Genomic DNA, 20,507 nt, shown 5'->3' with positions numbered 1-20,507 from the left:
CCGAATGCTGAAGAATCCACATCGATGAATCTTTGAATTAAGAGTGAAGCCTAGTTTCTGCTGAATATGCGAGTCATTTTTCTCCCTCAGAGCTCCAGCTTCCTGATCATCTCTGCGCTTTTAGAGCCCTTATGTCTTAGACTCTAATGACAGCTTGCATCTCTACGGAAAAGGGAAAGAAAGCTTTGAGGGGTTTTTTTTTGTTGTTGTTTTTGTTTGCCCCCTCTGCTTGGATCGCCTTGCTATGGAAGCCCGTTTCTGCCACTCTGTAAAAAAAAAAAAAAAAAAAATTATCTCATTATAATGAGATACTATCTCATAGATACTATACTATCTCATGACAAAAGAAAAAAAAATATATATATATATATACTGCTCAATAAAATAAAGGGAACACTTTAAGTGTTAAACACCTGTTTAAGTGTTCCCTTTATTTTTTTGAGCAGTGTATATACAGTATATATATATATACAGTACAGACCAAAAGTTTGGACACACCTTTTAATTCAATGAGTTTCCTTTATTTTCATGACTATTGACATTGTAGATTCACACTGAAGGCATCAAAACTATGAATAACATGTGGAAATATGCACTAAACAAAAAAGTGTAAAACAACTGAAAATAGCCCTTATATTCTAGTTTCTTCAAAGTAGCAACCTTTTGCTGTGATTACTGCTTTGCACACACTCTGCATTTTCTTGATGAGCTTCAAGAGGTCGTCACCTGAAATGGTTTTCACTTCATAGGTCAACCTGCCCTGTCAGGTTAATAAGTGGGATTTCTTGCCTTATAAATAGTCATGAAAATAAAGAAAACCCATTGAATTAGAAGTAGTGTCCAAACTTTTGGTCTGTACAGTATATACAGTATATATATGTATATATATGTATATAAATGTGAGTCTGTATATAATTAATATATCAGGGTTTCCCCCAGTGTTTTATAAGCCTGGCGGGCCACCAGGCTTAGCACTGTTTATTTATTTTAGTTTTTTAATCAGAGCCTTTTTAAGACTTTATAGTTGGTGTTCAGGTATTAATCTACTAGTCATGTAATGACACACAACTATCAAGTGATATTTTCAAATTTCCTGTGAACTTTAAACATTTTTTAACCTAAAAACTCGGCGGGCCGCTGAATGAATGACTGCCGAGTGTCCCAACCACCAGGCTTAGCAAGTTTTGTGGGGGAAACAATTTAGTTACTGAAACACGTGAACTTTTTAAATAATCCATCCGTTCACTATTTTACACGTTTATCCCTACAGGGGTCACGAGTGATGCTGGTGCTTATCTCCAGTGGTGGTGAACACACTGAAACCTAGGGAGAATTTAGAGAGACCAATTTACTTAACAGTGATGTTTTTGAACTGTGGGAGGAAGCCGGAGTACCCGGAGAGAAACCACCATGCACAGGGAGAACATGCAATCTCTGTGCAGCTCTTTTTAAACAATAAGTAATAATAATTGTATAAATGCCGGAGGCTCGCCAGCTGAAGGTAAAGGTAATTTTATTTAAATAGCACATTTTCAGCAACAAGGCAATAATACAAAGTGCTTTACAGGATTTAAAAGGAAACAAACCGAAGGAAACAGCAAAAGAAGAAAAAGAATCTAATAATCCTTGATTATTAGATTCTAAAGGATGTAAACTAGTTGATCCTGTTCAGGTTACTAAATATCCTCTGGTCTAATTCTGGGTTGGGAGAACAGGAGTCGTAGTTTGTAGTTATTCTGATTCTGATTCCATTTCTCGCCTATATAATATTGATCTAAATAGTGCGTACTCCACAATTTCTAATATTACTAATAAACTGAAATAATCCTTTTCTGGGTTAACAGTGAGTACTACACAGTTTCGAACAAAATAAAATAAAAAAGAGGAAAGGACGCATTAGGGCAAATGGCAACATTCAGACAAAACAAAGGGCAAAACAAAGACGTCACAGGGCCATGGCAGGAGGGGTGAGGTGGGAAGGAGCGTTATGTTTACATTTCTTCAAGGAGATTGGAAACATGCAGCCCTTCCAAAGCAACACGGGAAAAGAAAATTCAGATACAGAAAGTTTTAGGTCGGGTAGATTATAAATTTCAATCTTACCTAAAGTCTCTGCGATACATCTCAGTTCAAAATTATCCAAATTAGTTTGGTCGTTCCACTGAGCCGAAACTAGCAACTTCTCCAAGATCGATTCCATCCTGTTAGTGAGTTTTGAGTCCTCAGCAAGACTCACATCCAACTTGCCTCTCTGTCCACACCAACAGTCTGAGTGTTCGCTAGTTCGGCCAAGTCCGTCATAAATTTGTCGATAATCCAGGAATCCACAAGCTCCAAACAGCAAAAATCCTGTTATCATAAATAAATCCAGGGTGTATCCTGACAGCTGGAGGCTCCACAGCTGGAGGCTCCACAGCTGGAGGCTCCACAGCTGGAGACTCTACAGCTGATGGCTCAACAGCTGGAGGCTCTACAGCTGATGGCTCAACAGCTGGAGACTCAACAGCTGGAGGCTCAACAGCTGGAGGCTCCACAGCTGGAGGCTCAACAGCTGGAGGCTCCACAGCTGGAGGCTCAACAGCTGGAGGCTCCACAGCTGGAGGCTCCACAGCTGGAGGCTCAACAGCTGGAGGCTCCACAGCTGGAGGCTCCACAGCTGGAGGCTTCACAGCTGGAGGCTTCACAGCCGGAGGCTCAACAGCCGGAGGCTCCACAGCCGGAGGCTCAACAGCCGGAGGCTCCACAGCCGGAGGGTCTGGGACTAGCGGAGGGCTAAGGGACCTTGTCGCTGGTAACGGATGTTGCATGTGGAGGCTTCTTTGGGCCAGAATTGACGGAACCACAGAGAGGCATCATGGGTCAGTGACCGATGGAGGCACAGAGAGGAACCTCACTTAGAAAAATAGCGTCTCAAGCTTTTAACAGCGCTAGAACAAATCCTTTTTATAAAGCTGCCCCTTTTTTCCTGTTGTTTAATCAGGTGCCTTTCAAGACATGACACTATCACATCGTCGACTACCTCGTGCTCCATGAAGGACAGCGTCCATCCAGCAGAACACTCAAAGTTTTTAGTGAGATCACTAAAAACTTTCTTGCTCAAGGCAGGAATCCATTTCCGCTGGATATTGTACAGCCGTCCCTCAAATTCAGCACAGATTTTGTCGACAATACGATCCTGAGTGTCTTTCAGGAAACTAAGACACCAGGGTGTCTTTGACTCCCTGATTCCTTTAGACATCAACGACTTAACAAAAAGCCGTACGCCGTCTTTTTGGTATGCCTCGAATGACTTCCTGATTGAAAACAGTTTCTGGACGAACCAGATGACAGGATTCAGCAGAGAACTAAATTCTAGCTCCACCTTCAGCCACTCGATGGGGTCTTCATCGTCCAACGGAGGTGTCACCATCGAAACAACATGCTTTAAGAAAAGCATGTTGATTATCTCTGTGCACTCCTCTTCAACGGTGTCATCAAAGCCCATAGCCCAGACGAAGGCTTGAGAAATCATATTTCCGAATTTAGCTTTCAAGTCTTCATATGAGAACTTCTGGTACTCAATCAAGTCCGATACTGGATCTTGAAACACGGTCGTCAGGTATTTCAAGAGATATTTAGTGTTCTCCTTGATGTACTCGTATCCTGTTGTCAGATCCTCCCAGTCTTCCCACCGGACTTGGTGGTAATATTCCTCTATTGCAGGAATTACATTGTCTTCCACTAAGACTTGGAGATCTTCTCTTATCAAATCTTTGGGAGCCATTTTGCTGAACGCAGATCCTCTTCTTCTTGTAGTAACTCAGAATGAGGTGGAATTTTACCAACAGGAGTTATATACCTGTTACACAACAAAGCACTAGTGACATCACAAACTATGACGCATCAGCACAAGAATACGTGCAGAGCTATGACGTAATCGGCCTGCATGCGTTCTGACGATCTGCGCTACCTCGTCACTTCGTCTTATCTGACCACCTTTTTCCCCGAGTAACGAGTAATCTAACGCGTTACTCTTCCAAATCCAGTAATCAGATTAAAGTTACTTATCCAAATCACTGTGCGTTACTATTTTCTTTAGTAATGTAATTTTATTTCCTCTGCGCATCTTGGCGCCGTTTCTACGCGACATTTATCAGCTGATCAGAAACATAAACAATGGAGGGAGGAGGGAGATGCGCATTTTGTTGCTGGAAAATCAGGAACTATTTTGAGTTTCTGTCAAGTCTGATTATTATAAGTGACTTTGGGCTTGTTTTTTTCTAACGTTGCTAGCAAACCTAATGAGTCGCGGGTTGCGGTTTTTTTGGGCTTGTTTTTGAACGTGAAGATGCTCATTTGGGCTTGGAAATAAGCGGAGACGCAAAATAAGAACCAGATGTTGTCCGACATCTGGGTGGTTTTAGTCAGGCTCTCCCTGCAGTCCACCATTTCCTGGATGAACAGGGAAATGTTTATCTATGTCACATGTGTCAAACTCAAGGCCCGTGGGCCAAATCTGGCCCACCGTAGCTTTTTATGTGGCCCTCCAGACTCCAAATTACATCAATAAGTCCCTCAAGTTTTTTTTTACAAATATGCAAAATTCACACAAAATCAACAGATCCCCACATTTTTTCTGATTTTACTGACATTTCTTCTCAAAATTGGCCAAAAACATTTCGTTTAACCTCACTTGATGTCAAGTTATATCTGTGACTGACACAGCACTTAATAAAAAGTCAGATTTAACATCATATATTAGAGCAAATATCGTAAAAAAAAAATTCCTGACAAACATTTCTATATTCATATTTCTATATTCATATTTCTTATTTCTATATTATTCTGTGATAAAAGAACAAAAACAATCAAAGTCCTGTTTGGACTGATCAGTGTGAAAAGATGTTCAATATAATTTCACTTTAAGAAACACTTATTGAATGCTGAAACAGCTATTTATAAATATTTTAACAATTTAATTTTATCATTATACTCTGGAACAACCGGCCCTTTAAGAACATTAAGCTTTTCTATACCGCCCAAAATGAAAAAAAGATTTTGACACCCCTGATCTATGTCTTTGTTAATGTCGAGGTAATATAAATATATGTATACATACAAATATGTTTATATAGTATATATATATATATATATATATATATATATATATATATATATATATATATATATATACAGTATAACTATATAAACATAGTCTTGCTATATTTAGCTCAGAACTTGGAAAGCAAAGTGTATAGTGAGCACAAAGACCATAAAAGTGCTCAGTGGTCAATGTTGTCAAATTGCCATTAAGAAACTCGTAAATAGGAGTCCCCCAAGGGCCCCTAGAGGGCACAGTTAATATGTAATGTATATATGATAATGTGCAATTGTATGTCGATGACACAGTCATTTTTATTATAGCAAAACAATCCTGAAGAGGCAGCAAGAACTTGTTCCTCGTCTTTTGCACACACAGAAAATTAATTGAACTTTTGCTAAATCTAGGGAAAAAATATTTTTTAACACCATGCATACTGTCCTTCTGGATGATGAAGAGCTGAAACTAGTTAAAGTCCTGTCCTTAAGGGCTCATATTAAGACCATAACTATAAAAGCATAATGTGAAAGGTTGATGCCGATATGGTGATTAAAAATGGCCAAAACAATCTACACATAACCGCTGTAAAGACCTAGATCGATATGAGACGTTACATTTTGAAAACTTTCAAAACATTTTACAATGTTTTAAACACCTGTAATAAACAAATACCTTAAAAACTGTCCTGAAATATCAAACACAACTCATTGAACAAAACTGGCAACCAGTGGGGGTTGTAATATCCCTTCAGGAATTTGGTCTGAATTTTTCAGAAAACTACTTTTTAATTAATTGTTTTCCATGGATTGATCTGCCTCTAACCTTAATATGCAGATCAAGCCCTGGTGCCTTTAAGAGCCAGTTGAGGGTGTGGCTCACCAGTCTTGTGATCATGAGTCATGTGCGTCGTTCTGGGCTTCACCTATGCTACAGTGGTGTGCCAGCTGTGTTTTGTGGGCACCGCTGGATGGACAAACACAACCTGTATTTGTTCAAGAATATACACTGCCCCAATTTTTTTAAAAAAATGCAACCTGAGTTCTTAAAAGCAAGCAAAGTGACTGCAATGGAAAATGTTATAATGTGCCCCTCACCCCTCTTGTGCTTTAGATTGTGTCTGCATGATCTTTTCATGACATTGGTCAAGCTGCTCTCCTACAGACTTCCACAGTGCCATATAACAGCAGGGGATGTCTGTGATCCAGGAGACCATCTATGAGTTACTTCCCCAACCCAGAACTGAGGCTGCATTTTATGCATTGAGTAACAATCCCCCCCTCCTTTGCTTCACAATAGACAAACGGCAAGACCATCGGTGTTGGCCTCCACAGAATCCTTGGTGCATAACAATCAAGGATTCACACCTATAATCCAATCAAGTCTCTCTTCTCTCTGCTGAGAAACAGCCAGAGACGGTGACACCCTGCTGCTGTATGATCTGCTGACCAGCACATACAAAAAGGAAGCCCAGTATCCACTGTTAGTCGGAGCAGACTAGACAGGCTTCTTTGACTCTGTGCTTTTGTTCTCACCTTGCAAGTTTTTAATAAATTTCTTATTTTTTTGTCATCCAGACTATTGTTAAAGTATTTTTTCCACAACGGTGACACTGCATTAATCTGATCCCGTAGTCAAGTCTTCCTTTTTATTTATTTGCAGTATCTTATTTCTAACACCAGATATCATTAAAGCAGTGTTTTCTCTTATAGTTACAAACCACCAGGACTCTGATCCTACTTGATACTGTGCGCCCTAGTTTTTTGTTGGTTTCATTGAAAAATATGCAGGCAGGTCTGTGCCTGAGTCTGTTGGAATCACATGATCTTTTACAGTCAAGCCCCGCCCACCGCGCGCTCTGATTGGCTGATACGTTTTTCCCGACGTCGCTTATAAACCTGCCTCGCGAGGCGTTTCGGGATGTACGTCCAGCTGACGCGCCTCTCCAGAACCGTCTGAACCACGGCATTACAGGTAATGAAACAGCTACATGTTTCCTTCTCATACATACTGCATTATTTTGTGACGTTGGAGAGTCAGAAATATCTGACTGTTTTTTTTAATTTTAAAAATAAAAGGCAGTTGGCTGCTTTGTTGTTCCAACGGCTTCGCCAGTTCCCAGGATGGATGTATCACGTGACAACAGGCGTCACGTGGCTGGTTAGCAGCCTAGTTGTATCTTCAACCCTTCACATATATGCCGCTGCTCTGTCCCGGTGGTAGTATTTGCTTTATTGTGTGGTTAAAATCCCCCTAAAAGGACCGTTTTATCCCGTTTCTTTCCCACTCAGGGCTCCTGAACTAGGCGACAGAATCATGCGTCAGTCCGTGCTGCTCGCGCTGCTCGGCCTCAGCGTCGCGCTGGTTCTCGGGTATCCCGCTGCGGAGGAGCCGGACTCTGGGAAGCACTGGGTGGTTATCGTGGCCGGCTCCAACGGCTGGTACAACTACAGGCACCAGGTAAGACGGGGACAAACGCGAGGCTGTGGGAATGACTCATGTTTTTGTTTTTTTATTTTAAATCCCCCCCTCTGTAACTCGCACTCGCTCCAGATAACACAAACACACTGCACTTCAGATAAGCTTCCTTCCTCGTCGCTTTGTGCTTTCCCAGCTTCCCAGAAAGTTTAATGACCGCGTCTATGTGCCTGTTAACCCGCATGTACCTGTCTTTTCCTCGCGCAGGCCGACGTCTGCCATGCCTACCAGATTGTCCACAGGAATGGCATCCCGGACGAGCAGATTGTGGTCATGATGTACGATGACTTGGCACGAAATGAGCAGTGAGTTTGCTTTTTTTGTTTTTTACTGTTTCTCTACTTCTCCTTTCTTCTAAAGAGTTCAGAAACTGTATGCCTATTACTGATTTCTTAATAAGTTATAACACTACAAATGAATTTACAGGGGGGATTGTTAATTGTTTACGTTGGTGGTTCTCAAGCTGTGGTGCATGTGCCACAGGTGGTACTTGGGATGGCTGTAGTTGCACTCAGGAGAAATATTATTCTTATTATTATGTGCGGTGCAACAAATTAGCAGTACTGTAGTGAAAGAAACAGATTCCAGCAGCTACTTATGTCATGTTCAGATTAATTTTGAAGTTGGAATTTGAATATGACTTCACCATGTTCCAGTTCCACGTCTGCAAAGAGGTGGGACATGCTGCTCGACGTGCTCCGTTATCAACCATATGTGCCAATAACGATGCATTTCTCCACATTTTTGCATAGAGCCGTGTGTGTGTGTGGGGGTGTGAACCGATTTAAAGAAATACAAATGATCACAAGTGGAAATTAAAAGTTGTATTTTTATGACATGTAAGGTTTTTCCCAGTCAGAATCCCAACTTCCATGGTCTTTTTAGTAAATATTTCCAACTTCAAACTTGGAAAGTTTTAACTTTCAATTCCAAAATGCAGCGTGTAATTACACAGCATTCTTCAATTAATCATGCAGTGATTTATTTATTTTTTTTACGACAAATTCCCAACGTCTGTCATGTCTTTTCCTGAGTTTCTATAGGACCTCGTTAAATACACTTAATGTTAATAATTTATTACTATATATTTAATCCAGTAAGTAATCATAAGCAGCTTTTTAAGCAATATCGCATTTCGTGTTGACGAGTAATAACATATAAGTATAATATTCCTTGTCTAATCTGATTGTTTTGTTAATTTAATAAAACAAACTTATAATCTTACAATGTCACATTATTAATACAAAGATTTCAAACTAAAATGCACGAAATGATCTGCAACAAAATATTGATTTTTACAGTTGTTACTTCTACAATAGTGTTATTGTAAATAGACATTCTCTAAATTATATAAGGGTTTTAAAATGAACAACTTTTTCCCCCAGCTGCTCTTTATAGACTAACACAATAATAACCATCTTATTTATTTAGATTTATTTCGTCATCTGCTTAAGAGATATTGCTGGTCGAACGTTTCTAGCTGTAGTTTTAAATCAGATTTTTCTTAGTTATTGCCAAACATACTAAATAACAGCGTAGTCCACAGGTGTCAAACTCCAGTCCTGGAGGGCCGCAGTCCTGCAACTTTTAGATGAGCCTCTGCTGCACCACACCTGAACAGAATAATTAGGTCATTAAGGCTCTGGAGAACTGATCTACACAAGGAGGAGGTCATTAAGCCATTTCATTCCAGTGTTTTGTAGCTGTGGCTCATCTAACAACTGCAGGACTGCGGCCCTCGAGGACTGGAGTTTGACACCTGTGGCGTAGTCCATCAGACAGCTTGGCTGGCAGTGTGCCGCAAATAAAGGAGGAGTAAGAAGACGGGCTTGTCACACGGCCCGCCATCTTAACAATCTTAGCAGATTATTAAGGTGCTTCGCATTGTTGGAGTGGCGTTTTGGTAAATCTTGGTTCTTTTGAGATCCAACCCTGGTATGACAGGCCATTGAGGGATGCAAAAGATTTAAATAGTAGGCACAGAAAATCTGCCAGTGAGTAAGTTTTCAAAAATAAAACTGCTAAGCTCGTGTTGATTTGGTGATAGACGTAGCACAATAGACTCTTTTTGTCAGTCAGAGAAAGTCTTTGGGACTTTTGGAGAAAACAGTGGGAATATTTCTACTGTATTTTTTTTTTTTTTTTTTTTTTTTTGCTGTATAGGGGCATCCTTGTCACACATCTTTAAACCACAGTAAAACAAACCAAAAAAAAAAAATCCAGCTTCCCTGTCGCCGTGGCACACCAGCCTTCTGTCGTTAATCATGAAGAGGCTCGGGTAAAGTCACGAGGAAACGCCGGTGGTGCTTCCTTATTAGTTGGTTTGACCCGACGTCGGGTGAAAGAGGCGCAGCCGTTGGTTTGACGAGACGAGCGTTTGACGCAGCAGTTTTAGGATAGAGATTTCATTAAATAAATGAAAAACTTTAAACCTAACAAGGACTATGATTTTCAACAAATTTGCTCATTTGGTTGAAAAAAAATTTTTTTTTCTCCAATCAGATACCTAATTGTTACACAATTATTCTGTAAATAATTTCTCTTTTATCAGTGGTTTTGTTGCCATAAAAGCATCAAATATTGTTTTACTACATGATAACTCGCTTTTTTTTATTATAGTATCAAGAAAAAGTCATTTCTTGAGCAATAGGGTCTGTTGACGTATTTATTTGAGCTGCATGGTGGATTAAACGCAGCCTATGATTGACTTTGAAATGCAATCAACTGGAATCCTTCTTATCTCTGACTCCAGAAAGTGGGCGAAGTTACTCTTTACATGTGGATTGTGCTCTAATATGACGTTATTATGAAGATTGGGGTCAGTGGTTAATGAATAACGAGCAGAGCCAACACAGGTTCTCTTACATAGCACATACAGAGCAGGTGGATTTGTTTTATCCAAGTAATGATGTGATTTCTGGCATGGAGACGATGATCTGCAGCTCGATATCATGTGATTGGTGAATATAAAAACAGTAAAGCGCTGCAGCATTCTCACCGGCTCTTGTCACCTGACACGTGAATCATTATCCTTCGCCTGTTTCCTCGTTAGCTCTTCAAAACCCTTTGTCAGCTCTCTGCACTTCCTTTTCTCTGAGGTCGAACCATTTTGTCGTTTCCAGAAACCCCACCCCTGGAATAGTGATCAACAAGCCCAACGGCACCGATGTGTACAAGGGAGTACCTAAAGACTACGTCGGGGATGTGAGTCGCTCAGTACCAGCTTTAGCGGAAAAACTGTAAATGGCAGCTATGAATTGAAAGTGAACTTTATTTGTGTGTGTGTGTGTGTGTTTTTTTTTGGTTGTTGGCAGGATGTGACCCCAGAAAACTTCTTGGCCGTTCTGAAGGGCGACGCCTCGGCAGTCAAAGGTGGTTCTGGAAAGGTGTTGAAGAGGCAAGTAGGAAATAAGAGAAAGAAAAACATATTTTTTCATAGACAACACCAGCACACCTGGTTCATCTGGTTTATTTAGTGTGTTTTTTTTTAGTAACATTAATTCCTTTCTTTTTGTCTTCTCTTTGGCAGCGGCCCCAACGATCATGTGTTTGTGTACTTCACTGACCACGGGGCACCTGGAATTCTGGCTTTCCCCAGTGATGATGTGAGGATTCCTGTCTCTGTTTTCTTAAGATTTAAACTGCAGATTAAAACTTTTTGCTCATATCAGTTCATCACATTGCAAGAAGATATAAGAATGGCCTCCCTGCTGTGAGCCGATACTATTATTATCGGAATGTGACGTCACATAGCTTTTGCTCATATAAAGACGGATTTTACTCATATTTTATAACAAAGACAAAAGAATTGTGCATCTGATACAAACGTATATTTGTATGAAGGACAGGTAGCATGACAGAAACACAATTTTTGTGTGTATATTCCAGAGAATGCAGACCTGAACTCTGAAAAACATATAAAAAAAACATTTGAATTGCTTTATTTAAACTTCCTGTTAAAAAGTTTTGCTGTTTCCCTCCGACTGATGGAACTAGAAACATGCCTTTGAAAATTGTTTCCTTTTACATAGCTTGTTACGTCTTTGGGCTTTTTCTAAATTCGTACTTAAAAACAACAAAAGAAGGGGCGTGCCGTGGTGGCGGAGGGGTTAGCGCGACCCACATTCAGAGGCAACGTGGCCTCAACGCGGCTGTCGCGGGTTCGACTCCCGGACCCGACGACGTTTATCGCATGTCTTCCCCCCTTTCCTGTCAGCCTACTTTGAAAAAGGGACACTAGAGCCCACAAAAAGACCCCTTGCGGGGCGATTAAAATCTTTTTTTTTTTTAAAAAAAAAAAACAACAAAAGAAATTTTTTTCAGTCGTTCTCAGTCAGTAACAACTTCCACACCAAAGAGTGTTGTCACCACGACTAGATAATGCTCAATATGGTTCATTTTCTGATTGGAAAAAGATTGGATTTTTGAATTCCCAACTGCGTTTTTAAATCTGGATTAAGATGCATCATTTATATGATCATGAATCAGTTTGAAACATTTCTGCTCGCTGGCGCTTCACTATAATGAACCTGCAGAATCTTTTAGACATTATCTGATTATGCGGACATCTGCTACTTCTTGTTAACTAGATTGACTTTGCAACTTCGAGATTCAGAGATGGTCTGTAGCTCAAATAGCAGGATAAGAAACAGTCGCAAACAAAACTGCTGAGTCTGAAGTTTGTCCAAAAAAAAGAAAAATAAAACCCTGTCGCCATTCGCTTTGTCTCCCGTGTTCTGTAACGTTGGAGAGCAACAGACAGATTCCCTAGTCAGTGCCCGCTGCCTTGGTGACGTAACGTCTGTCAGTCTGCAGCAGACACTGCGTCCATTCATCCCGCGTTCAGTTAAAAATCCTCTTGTTTTTCAGCTCCACGTTGAAGATCTCCAAAACGCCATTCAATACATGCATCAGAACAAGAAGTACAAAAAGGTGAGCTTCTGCACACGCGACCAGAGACGTTTTGTTCTGGGGGGAGGCAGAATACTGACATGTTCTTCCTCCGCAGATGGTGTTTTATATCGAAGCGTGTGAGTCCGGGTCGATGATGAAGAAACTGCCTGATAACATTGACGGTGAGCCAAACTCCCTGTGACTTGAAGCCACTGATCCGAGTCACAGGCTGAGTCAGAGTCATGTGGTTTGTTTCTTCGTACTGTTTTCACATCGTTTGTCCCGTCTAGACTGGACTGTGATCCTCTTTTAACCTTCTGGTCCTTTTTAGATGTTTCTCTAAACTCAGTGATGTCAGCATTATGGCTTGTGGCCATTTCTGAGCATCATGTGATGAACAGAACCTGCTTACAGTACAAAAAGACTGTTTCATCGTCGTTTTTCTCCTAGAAATCATCACCTGATTGTGATTTAATTATACTTTGCTTTTCAAATAGAAATTTCCTTCCATATTTAGTAAACAGAATGACATTAACTTCATTTGTTGCCAGTTATTTGTGTGGCTAGCAGCAAAATGAGAATGCACTTCCCCAGGTTATTCAACAGCTTAGTGTGGAAATGTATTAAACTAATAAAAACAAAGCTAATGAAAACATGGAAGAAACAAATTGTTGCATTTTACCAGCTTGAGAAGGAAAGTTGAGTATTGGTGTGCTGGTTCTCCTGTTTACCTGACAGTAGCAGTGCAAATAGTTAATGAAGTGAGTGTAAGGACTCCCTGCTCCTTCAGAGGCTGTGAAAATGATCCTGGACAGAGGATATGGACTAGGACTGGGTCAGAACCAGCCAGGGCACTCTGAGATTGTTTTAGGTGTTACAGTTTTAAACCACTGTTCACATTATTTAAATTCCCTTTAATAGGAAGTTAGAGACCAATGATTGTTTTTTTTATGACAGAGATTCCATGTTGCCACTTCCCCACATGTTGCTGCCCACTGCCACTCAGCTGGCTAAAACAAGAGGTTTTCCCTCAAACTCAGAGAAAAAATTGATTTGACTGTTCGAAAATATTTCAGACTGACATGTCATGGAAACTAAAGGAGCACAACCCATTACTTATTTTTTTTTTTTTTACAATTTAGGTGACAAAAGATTAGCAATAAGTGTCATCGATTTGCTAAAACCTGTCAGCGCAACATGCAGGTGGCAAAAAAACGAACCATTTACGTTGACAGTTTCATTTAGTTATTTGAAACTTTAAAGTTAGATAAATACAAGTTACTAAAGTGTTTTGGTTAGTGATGTCTGTCGAAGCTGAAGTAGCAGTGTAACCCGAGGTTGCCTGTGGTTTTTTTAGTGTACGCCACCACTGCAGCCAATGATCACGAGTCTTCATACGCCTGTTACTATGACGAGAGCAGGGACACCTACCTGGGCGACTGGTACAGCGTTAACTGGATGGAGGACTCTGATGCGGTACGTAATGTTAGAGTTCAAGCAAGCAGTCCTTCTTTAAATGTGTTTATCGGTTACTACCATTAACTAAATGTTTTTATATTCATAGGTTCTTGACTGGTATTTGAGTTCAACATGGTGAAACGTCTTGATTAACATTTTAGGAAGTGGGGAACATGAGTGAACTGTCATTTCTGTAACCAGCTGCTGCTCTGAGATACCGTCAAGATGTCAAAAAATATATTTTCTTTCTGAGATTTCTGCAACTCTGAGGAAGCTTCTTAAAATATGCAACGGATAAGAAACGTGCATTTTCATAAAATGTTTTTTTTTAAATTAATATACATTTTTAAGAAATATACAAAATCTGGAAGCAGATTTTTACACACTGTATAAAAAGACAACATCCTTTCTTTCTCCACAGTCTGACTTTATGTCAGATAAAAATTCATTGTGTATTTGTGTGTGTCAGGTCTAAATACCTATTAGAGACAATTAAACAAATACAGGAAAGACAAGAGAGTTAGATTCTTTGTTTCTCGCGAGGAGAGCAGACAGAGATGTGTTTACAGTTACAAAACTCCGACCGCTCTGCCACACATCTGTCTGTTCCTCTCTTTTATTGATTTTAGGAACCCTGCCACACGGGGCGCTGCAACTCTAAAAAGGATGGAGGGGCACATCGTTGCAGCGCTAATGACATTCACTAGTCTAGACACACGTTATCTATACTCTAAATCTTTCTTGCTCCAGGCCCGGTGTGAAACAAGACACATTGCATAGCTTCAAAGCAACGGCTTTGTATCACAAAGCAGCACAGAGCAGAGTTTATTGTCAGGCCTGTAAAACTCTGCTGGGAGCAATTAACACCTCCGTCTTGTAGGAAGTCCTGCAGGACAACAGCTGCTGAGAGTAGCTGTCACCCCTATTTCCCAGGGAAGTCTCAGGTTAGAATCAAAGTTATTTAACACACAGAAACATTATCTAAAATGTAACTACAAGGCTACATGATACAACAAATATTTGATAATTACTAATAATACAATTTATCCAACAGTGTGGGATTGTGAATTTTTAATTCTCTTTAAAGTCAGCAGTTTTAGTATTTATCTGAATTGTCTAAAACTGTATGACTAAATGATATATGTGTATGATTAACTGGACTACTTATATCAAAGTTGTTCACACTCACTTTCTCAGCTCCACTCATAATTTTTTAGTTGGCAAAACCTTCAGACTTTGTTGTTATCGACTTGTCACTTGTTTCCTTTGAGTCAATTTCCATTTGGAGGACCCGTTGGTTACCAAACTTTAACTTCCCATCGAAATATGAATATTAACTGTGTAACTCCTAATGCCTTCAGTCGGCATCTTCATAAATTACCTCCAAGACACAAAAGCCACTTTTTCACTGTCTTTTTGAAGTCTTGGCTGATTTCTTTACATTTGTTTCATTATGCTTCCATGTAATATCCTCCCAGACACACAAAGCCATAAAATCATCATCTGGACCTTTATGCTACTCATTTACAGAACAATAACGTAGATTTCGCTCTCCGTTTTAGAAACAATTGTCAGTAATCCCAGGTTGACCTGAAACGGGAAAGGTTTGGTGTGATTTGATGTCAGACAGTGAGAACATAAATGTTATATAAAAAGTATCTTTCTATGCAGTGTTTGCAAGTATGTGGTTTCAACTGTATGGGTTAGGAAAAAATACATTCTCTGCTCCAAACACCTGTTGTCAGATGAGCAGGAAAAGGAAGTGGTGAATGTTTGTAAAAGCAGCTGCAGCAAGTTGTTTTTGAAAAGAAGAATTAGATCTGACATAAAAGAGATCTGCTGTTGAAAAAAAAAAAGAAAACTATAACAGAAACCTCAACATTAACATTTACTGTAAATCAGAACGGATGCGGTAATTTTTCTCTTACACAAGATTCTAGGAGAAAACATGAAGGGTTGCTTTTAAAGCGAAGGTTATTTGAGGAAATATTCATATTTATTTTGCGGTGTGATATTGGGTTTCCAGGAGGACCTGACTAAGGAAACTTTAATGAAGCAGTTCAAAATTGTGAGGACCGAAACCAACACCAGCCACGTCCAGCAGTTCGGCAACAAGGTGAGAGACGGGAAACTTCACAGTAGTGTTTATAGTTTATTCTTGGTGTTTTATTATTTCGCTTTTCTTTTGTCTGTCTGCAGACTTTGGCCCACATGAAAGTTATCCAGTTTCAGGGGAACCCAAAAACATACAGGCCACCTGCTCCTCAGTTGACCAACCCACCAATCACAGCAAAGGACCTGACCCCGAGCCCCGACGTCCCCCTGGCCATCCTGAAGAGGAAGCTCATGTCCTCCAATGACATCAGAGCGGCGCGGGCCCTGCTGGCGGAGATCAGCTCCCACCTCAAGGTACAGGAGAAATCCCCCTCTTCCCCTCCGGGGGGCGCTCCAGAACTTTGGACGTTCCAAACTGTTGATTTGTTTGCGTGCGTTCAGGTCAAGGAGACTTTGGCTGAGACCATGCGCCACATCGTGGAGAAGGTGACCGGCAGCATGCTGAAGACGGAGGAGGTTCTGAACGACAGAGCCGAACTCTCCCAATATGGCTGCTACAAGGCCGCTGTCAACCACTACAAACGCAGCTGCTTCAACTGGCACAAGCCTGAGGTAAGAGGCAACGCTTCCAGTCACTGAATATGGCTGGACGGAGTGTGTCTGAGAGACGTATCACCATATAAAGTTTTTATATCAGTTGATATTGACAATTTGGTTTTAAACATCTGAAATACTGCCAGATGTTTTCTGTTTTATTCACCATGCAGAAAACCAAAACTTTTTTTTATTTTTAACCAGTTTTGAGGCACAGTGGTGAAATCTAAAACTGCTGCTGTGCAAGTTACTCAGTAGGTTGTTGCTGGTAGGGGTGGGCAATATGGACTTAAAGTTTTATCACAACATTTTGTTACTAGTGTGACAACATTAAAAGCGAAGATATGTAATATTAACTACTTCTTATTTAAGTAACTGCATGGGACGGCAATTATAGCCTCACAAGCACAAATACTGCTCTTTTAAACATTCCCCTTTGGTAAAAAACAATGTGATTTGTGTCACTAAAGAGCACATAATGACTTCATTTACTCATATTTTCAAATATATTGATATTTATTGATGCATTCATTGAAGAAACAATGAAGAAAGTAGTAAAACTAACAATTCTAACAATTTGTTTTGTTTTTTAACATCATTAATTAGAATTTATTGTGGCAAAAATAAATCAAAATTAAAATCATGATTAAAAAATGTATCATGATAAATGATGTGATAAACGCCCACCCTAATTGCTAGGTAACCAAAGAGTGAGTGAGTTAGTTGATGCCACCAATCTTGCGCTGGCTAGCCGTGAGAGGTTGAGTGGCTAAAACATTTCCTCTGCCTACATCTCCCAGAAAGCTGTGCAGTTCTGGATGGGAGTTTGGTGAATATTCTATATATTGAATATTCTATGAGGCGTATTAATCTATTGCCATATGTATTGCTATTGATTTATTGATGCTCAGACCAGCGTCAGACTGATCCAGATCATTGTGGTTGATGAGGCGAGCATTTTGGACTCTATGGCTGAAACTCTTTCACGTGACCTGAATTTGATTCTGTTTCCGAAGAGGAAATGCATCTTTTCTGACAGATTGTTCATCAGAAATGTCGCACACAGCTGGCATTAATCCTAAATTGTGGTTGGCACGCTCTGATAGGAGGATAGCAGGACGGCTTGTAAGCTGTTGGACCTTTACAGTAATACAACTAAAAGTTTTAAAAAGAAAACATTTGATATAAATGTTCTCCTTTTTAATAGACTTTCTGAGCATTTCTGAGTCTGCTCTGCAATGTCTCCTGTTTATCAACTGCCAGCAGCTCCACACAACTCTTCGTTTTTAGTGAATGTGACAAAATGTCAGACATTTGTACCTCAGTATGTTTGGAATGTGAAATATGTCGGGACAGCATCCAGCTGCAGCGTACACCTGAGATATAAAAATGATTAGATATGTCAGGAAATCTATAACCAAGTAAACTGAAAACTAATAAATGCAGGGAATACAATAAAAGAATACTAAAGTATTCTGTTCTGTACTATTTCCATTCTCAGGTGATGAATTGAACAGGTGAAGTTCTAAGCAGGTGATTGCACTGACTTTTATTAAGTGGTCTCTGAGTACAAGGGGTCTAAATACAGACGTAGTAAAGCAATCAGTTATAAAATGCAATTATACGCCAGTTTATGTCAAACAACCACATAAAATTTCAGTAATTTATGTTTAAATTTGTGGTTGTAAAGTGACAAACTGTGAAAGTTCAAATATTAGCAGTAAAGCACAATTTAAAGAAATAAAATACATTACAGTTTGTTTTACTTCTAGTTTTGCAGAATGCTAACTACCTACCTCAAAAAAGAAACATTACGTATTACATTCACATCAGGGGTGTCCAAAGTGTGGCCTGGGGGCCATTTACGGCCTGCAGACAGATTTTGTGCGGCCCACAACAGCTGCAGTTCAAGAATGAGGTGGTGGTTGATGCAAATTGAGATTTTTTTTAGTTTTAATCAGATCAAAAATTATTACAGACAAATTAAAATCTCACAATAGAAGATTTTGTCTACAACACGAAGTATTCAATACTCAGGCCTTGTGAACTTTTCAATAAAAAAATGACTTAAATCTGGTTTTAAATGCTCAGAATTGACAAAAAAAAAAGTTCCATTATTTTCAGTTGAGACATTAAAAAATTCAGAGTGGGTCACTTTCTTTTAATGAAGCAAAATCCCTTTTTACATTTTGAATCTGTAATAATTACACTTCCCTTTCCAACATAAAAAGATTACTTATTTAATTAAAGCATTGTGACTTAGTTTATTGTTCAGAAGGTAAAACAATTTTTTACAGTATTTTGGGAATTTTTAGTCCACATGTGACAAAAGATTTGGACGCCCCTGATTTACATATTCTTTTTAAGTCAGTGAATTCCCCACGCCGCCTCTCGTTCAGCTGTAAGGCTCAAATCAGAAAATCTTCTTCTTCTCCTGGAACTTCCTGACCTTTCGGTCGCCTGATTATTTACGTGTTGGATTAAAGCGGAGACTGTGGCAACATTTCTGACGTGCGGCACCTTTTTTTTTTTTTTTTTTTTTCTTTTCTTTTTTTAGTTTGAATATGCGCTCAGGCATCTGTACGCTCTGGTGAACCTGTGTGAAAGGGGATACCCTGCTGAGAGGTAACGTCCACTTCCCTGTTTTTAAACCGCTTCTTTATTCTGCATTTGTAATGTCGTAACTGTTAAACCTGAAGTGTTATTTTTAATGTGAAACTGACTCAGCTTTCATTTTTTGTTGCCAAGTATTTATTCAACATCAGTGAAATGAATCGATATCCTGATGTGGCGCAGTCGTTGCTAATTTTGTGCTGTTTTCTTGTTTTCCAGCATCCTCATGGCCATGGACTCTGTGTGTCCCTTCAGCAAGTAAAATCCACTAAAACCATTTTTGGCCTCAAACTGAGCAGCTTCTCGACGGAGCTCAGAAACTTCATTTTGCACTGCTGAGGAATCAATCGGATGATGTGGAGTTGACGTTATTGTTTCATGAACACACTATAAGCACGTTTTTACCATGCTGTTTGATTTTACCTGGAATTTTTACGCTTTATGATGATGTTGCACTATCACTGTGAAGTTTGTCGATGATGGATTACTGCTTCTGCCTGTTTATTTTGTTTGTTTTTAAAGAATATAGGACAATTATAACACTGGGATTCCTCTGAGCTTTATCTGTCGGATTAAGTGTCTTATTTTGATGGTTGATTGAGATGTAAAGGATGAACCTTAAGCCATGAAAGCTGGTGGAGTCTCAAGATACTTTATTGTACTTAAGCGATTTTGAAATTAAAATGTGACAAACCAAAATTGGTAGTGCTTTTGTTAAAATGTTATTTTACCTTTTAGGTGAACCCAAACACATATAAACCTAAGAATAGCATCAGTATGTGTTAAAAATCATATCAATTTCAGGATCGCCAGCAGTCGCTCACACAGGAAACATTAAACAATGTTTCGGTAAATAAAAACAACACGGTGGAATTTTTTGACAAGTGGATCAAACTTGCGTGATACGTCAGCGCAAGAGTAAGCTAGGATGTTCATGCTCAGTTTGTTTACGGTTCCTTAGACTTTGCTTCAATTTCAAAGAGCAGGCAGATTAAAGGTATATTAAATACTGCATATTCAGCCTAAAACTGGAAAAGAAAAATGAGGTAGCAATGTCTGAAAATGCCGATGAACATTAGTCTTCAGTAAACTAAAAAACAAAAAAGAAAATATTCTGGGATTGTTTAAGTGAAACTCAAATTTGTTGAGTCCCTGTTAAATTAAATTCTGTTACACTTTCAAACACTAGCGAATTTTTTGGTATCTCTATGAAATAGGGATGAAATATATTAGATAAATTCATATTTTCTAGAAGTAGTATAATTTCACAAATAGATATTTTTTAAAGTCCACGTGTTTTCTACAGTTTGTTTTTTTTAATGGAGGGCTAAGATACCCA

At 39.4% G+C, this 20,507-nt stretch overlaps 1 protein-coding gene across 1 annotated transcript; it reads left to right on the top strand.

Moving 5' to 3' along the window:
* The first annotated feature begins 6,946 nt into the window (after positions 1 to 6,946).
* On the top strand, positions 6,947 to 19,867 carry lgmn (legumain). Its single transcript, XM_005814653.3, has 14 exons — positions 6,947 to 7,051; positions 7,369 to 7,537; positions 7,763 to 7,860; positions 10,678 to 10,759; positions 10,870 to 10,952; positions 11,085 to 11,160; positions 12,425 to 12,487; positions 12,564 to 12,630; positions 13,806 to 13,924; positions 15,933 to 16,022; positions 16,106 to 16,315; positions 16,403 to 16,573; positions 19,113 to 19,180; positions 19,388 to 19,867. Exons 2-14 carry the CDS (start codon positions 7,394 to 7,396, stop codon positions 19,428 to 19,430), a joined length of 1,314 nt encoding a protein of 437 aa, XP_005814710.1. The 5' UTR covers positions 6,947 to 7,051; positions 7,369 to 7,393; the 3' UTR covers positions 19,431 to 19,867.
* Positions 19,868 to 20,507: the final 640 nt, after the last annotated feature.

This window comes from Xiphophorus maculatus, chromosome 19 (genome assembly GCF_002775205.1).
Source record: "Xiphophorus maculatus strain JP 163 A chromosome 19, X_maculatus-5.0-male, whole genome shotgun sequence".
Taxonomy (NCBI): Eukaryota; Metazoa; Chordata; class Actinopteri; order Cyprinodontiformes; family Poeciliidae; genus Xiphophorus; species Xiphophorus maculatus.
This window is presented reverse-complemented; position numbering and strand designations above follow the sequence as displayed.

Bases quoted from the DNA above. Each gene is read 5' to 3' on its own strand.
- lgmn (XM_005814653.3), top strand. From the start codon at position 7,394: ATGCGTCAGTCCGTGCTGCTCGCGCTGCTCGGCCTCAGCGTCGCGCTG. The intron at 11,161-12,424 runs GTGAGGATTCCT...CTTGTTTTTCAG, and splicing joins TGGCTTTCCCCAGTGATGAT to CTCCACGTTGAAGATCTCCA. The intron at 19,181-19,387 runs GTAACGTCCACT...CTTGTTTTCCAG, and splicing joins AGGGGATACCCTGCTGAGAG to CATCCTCATGGCCATGGACT.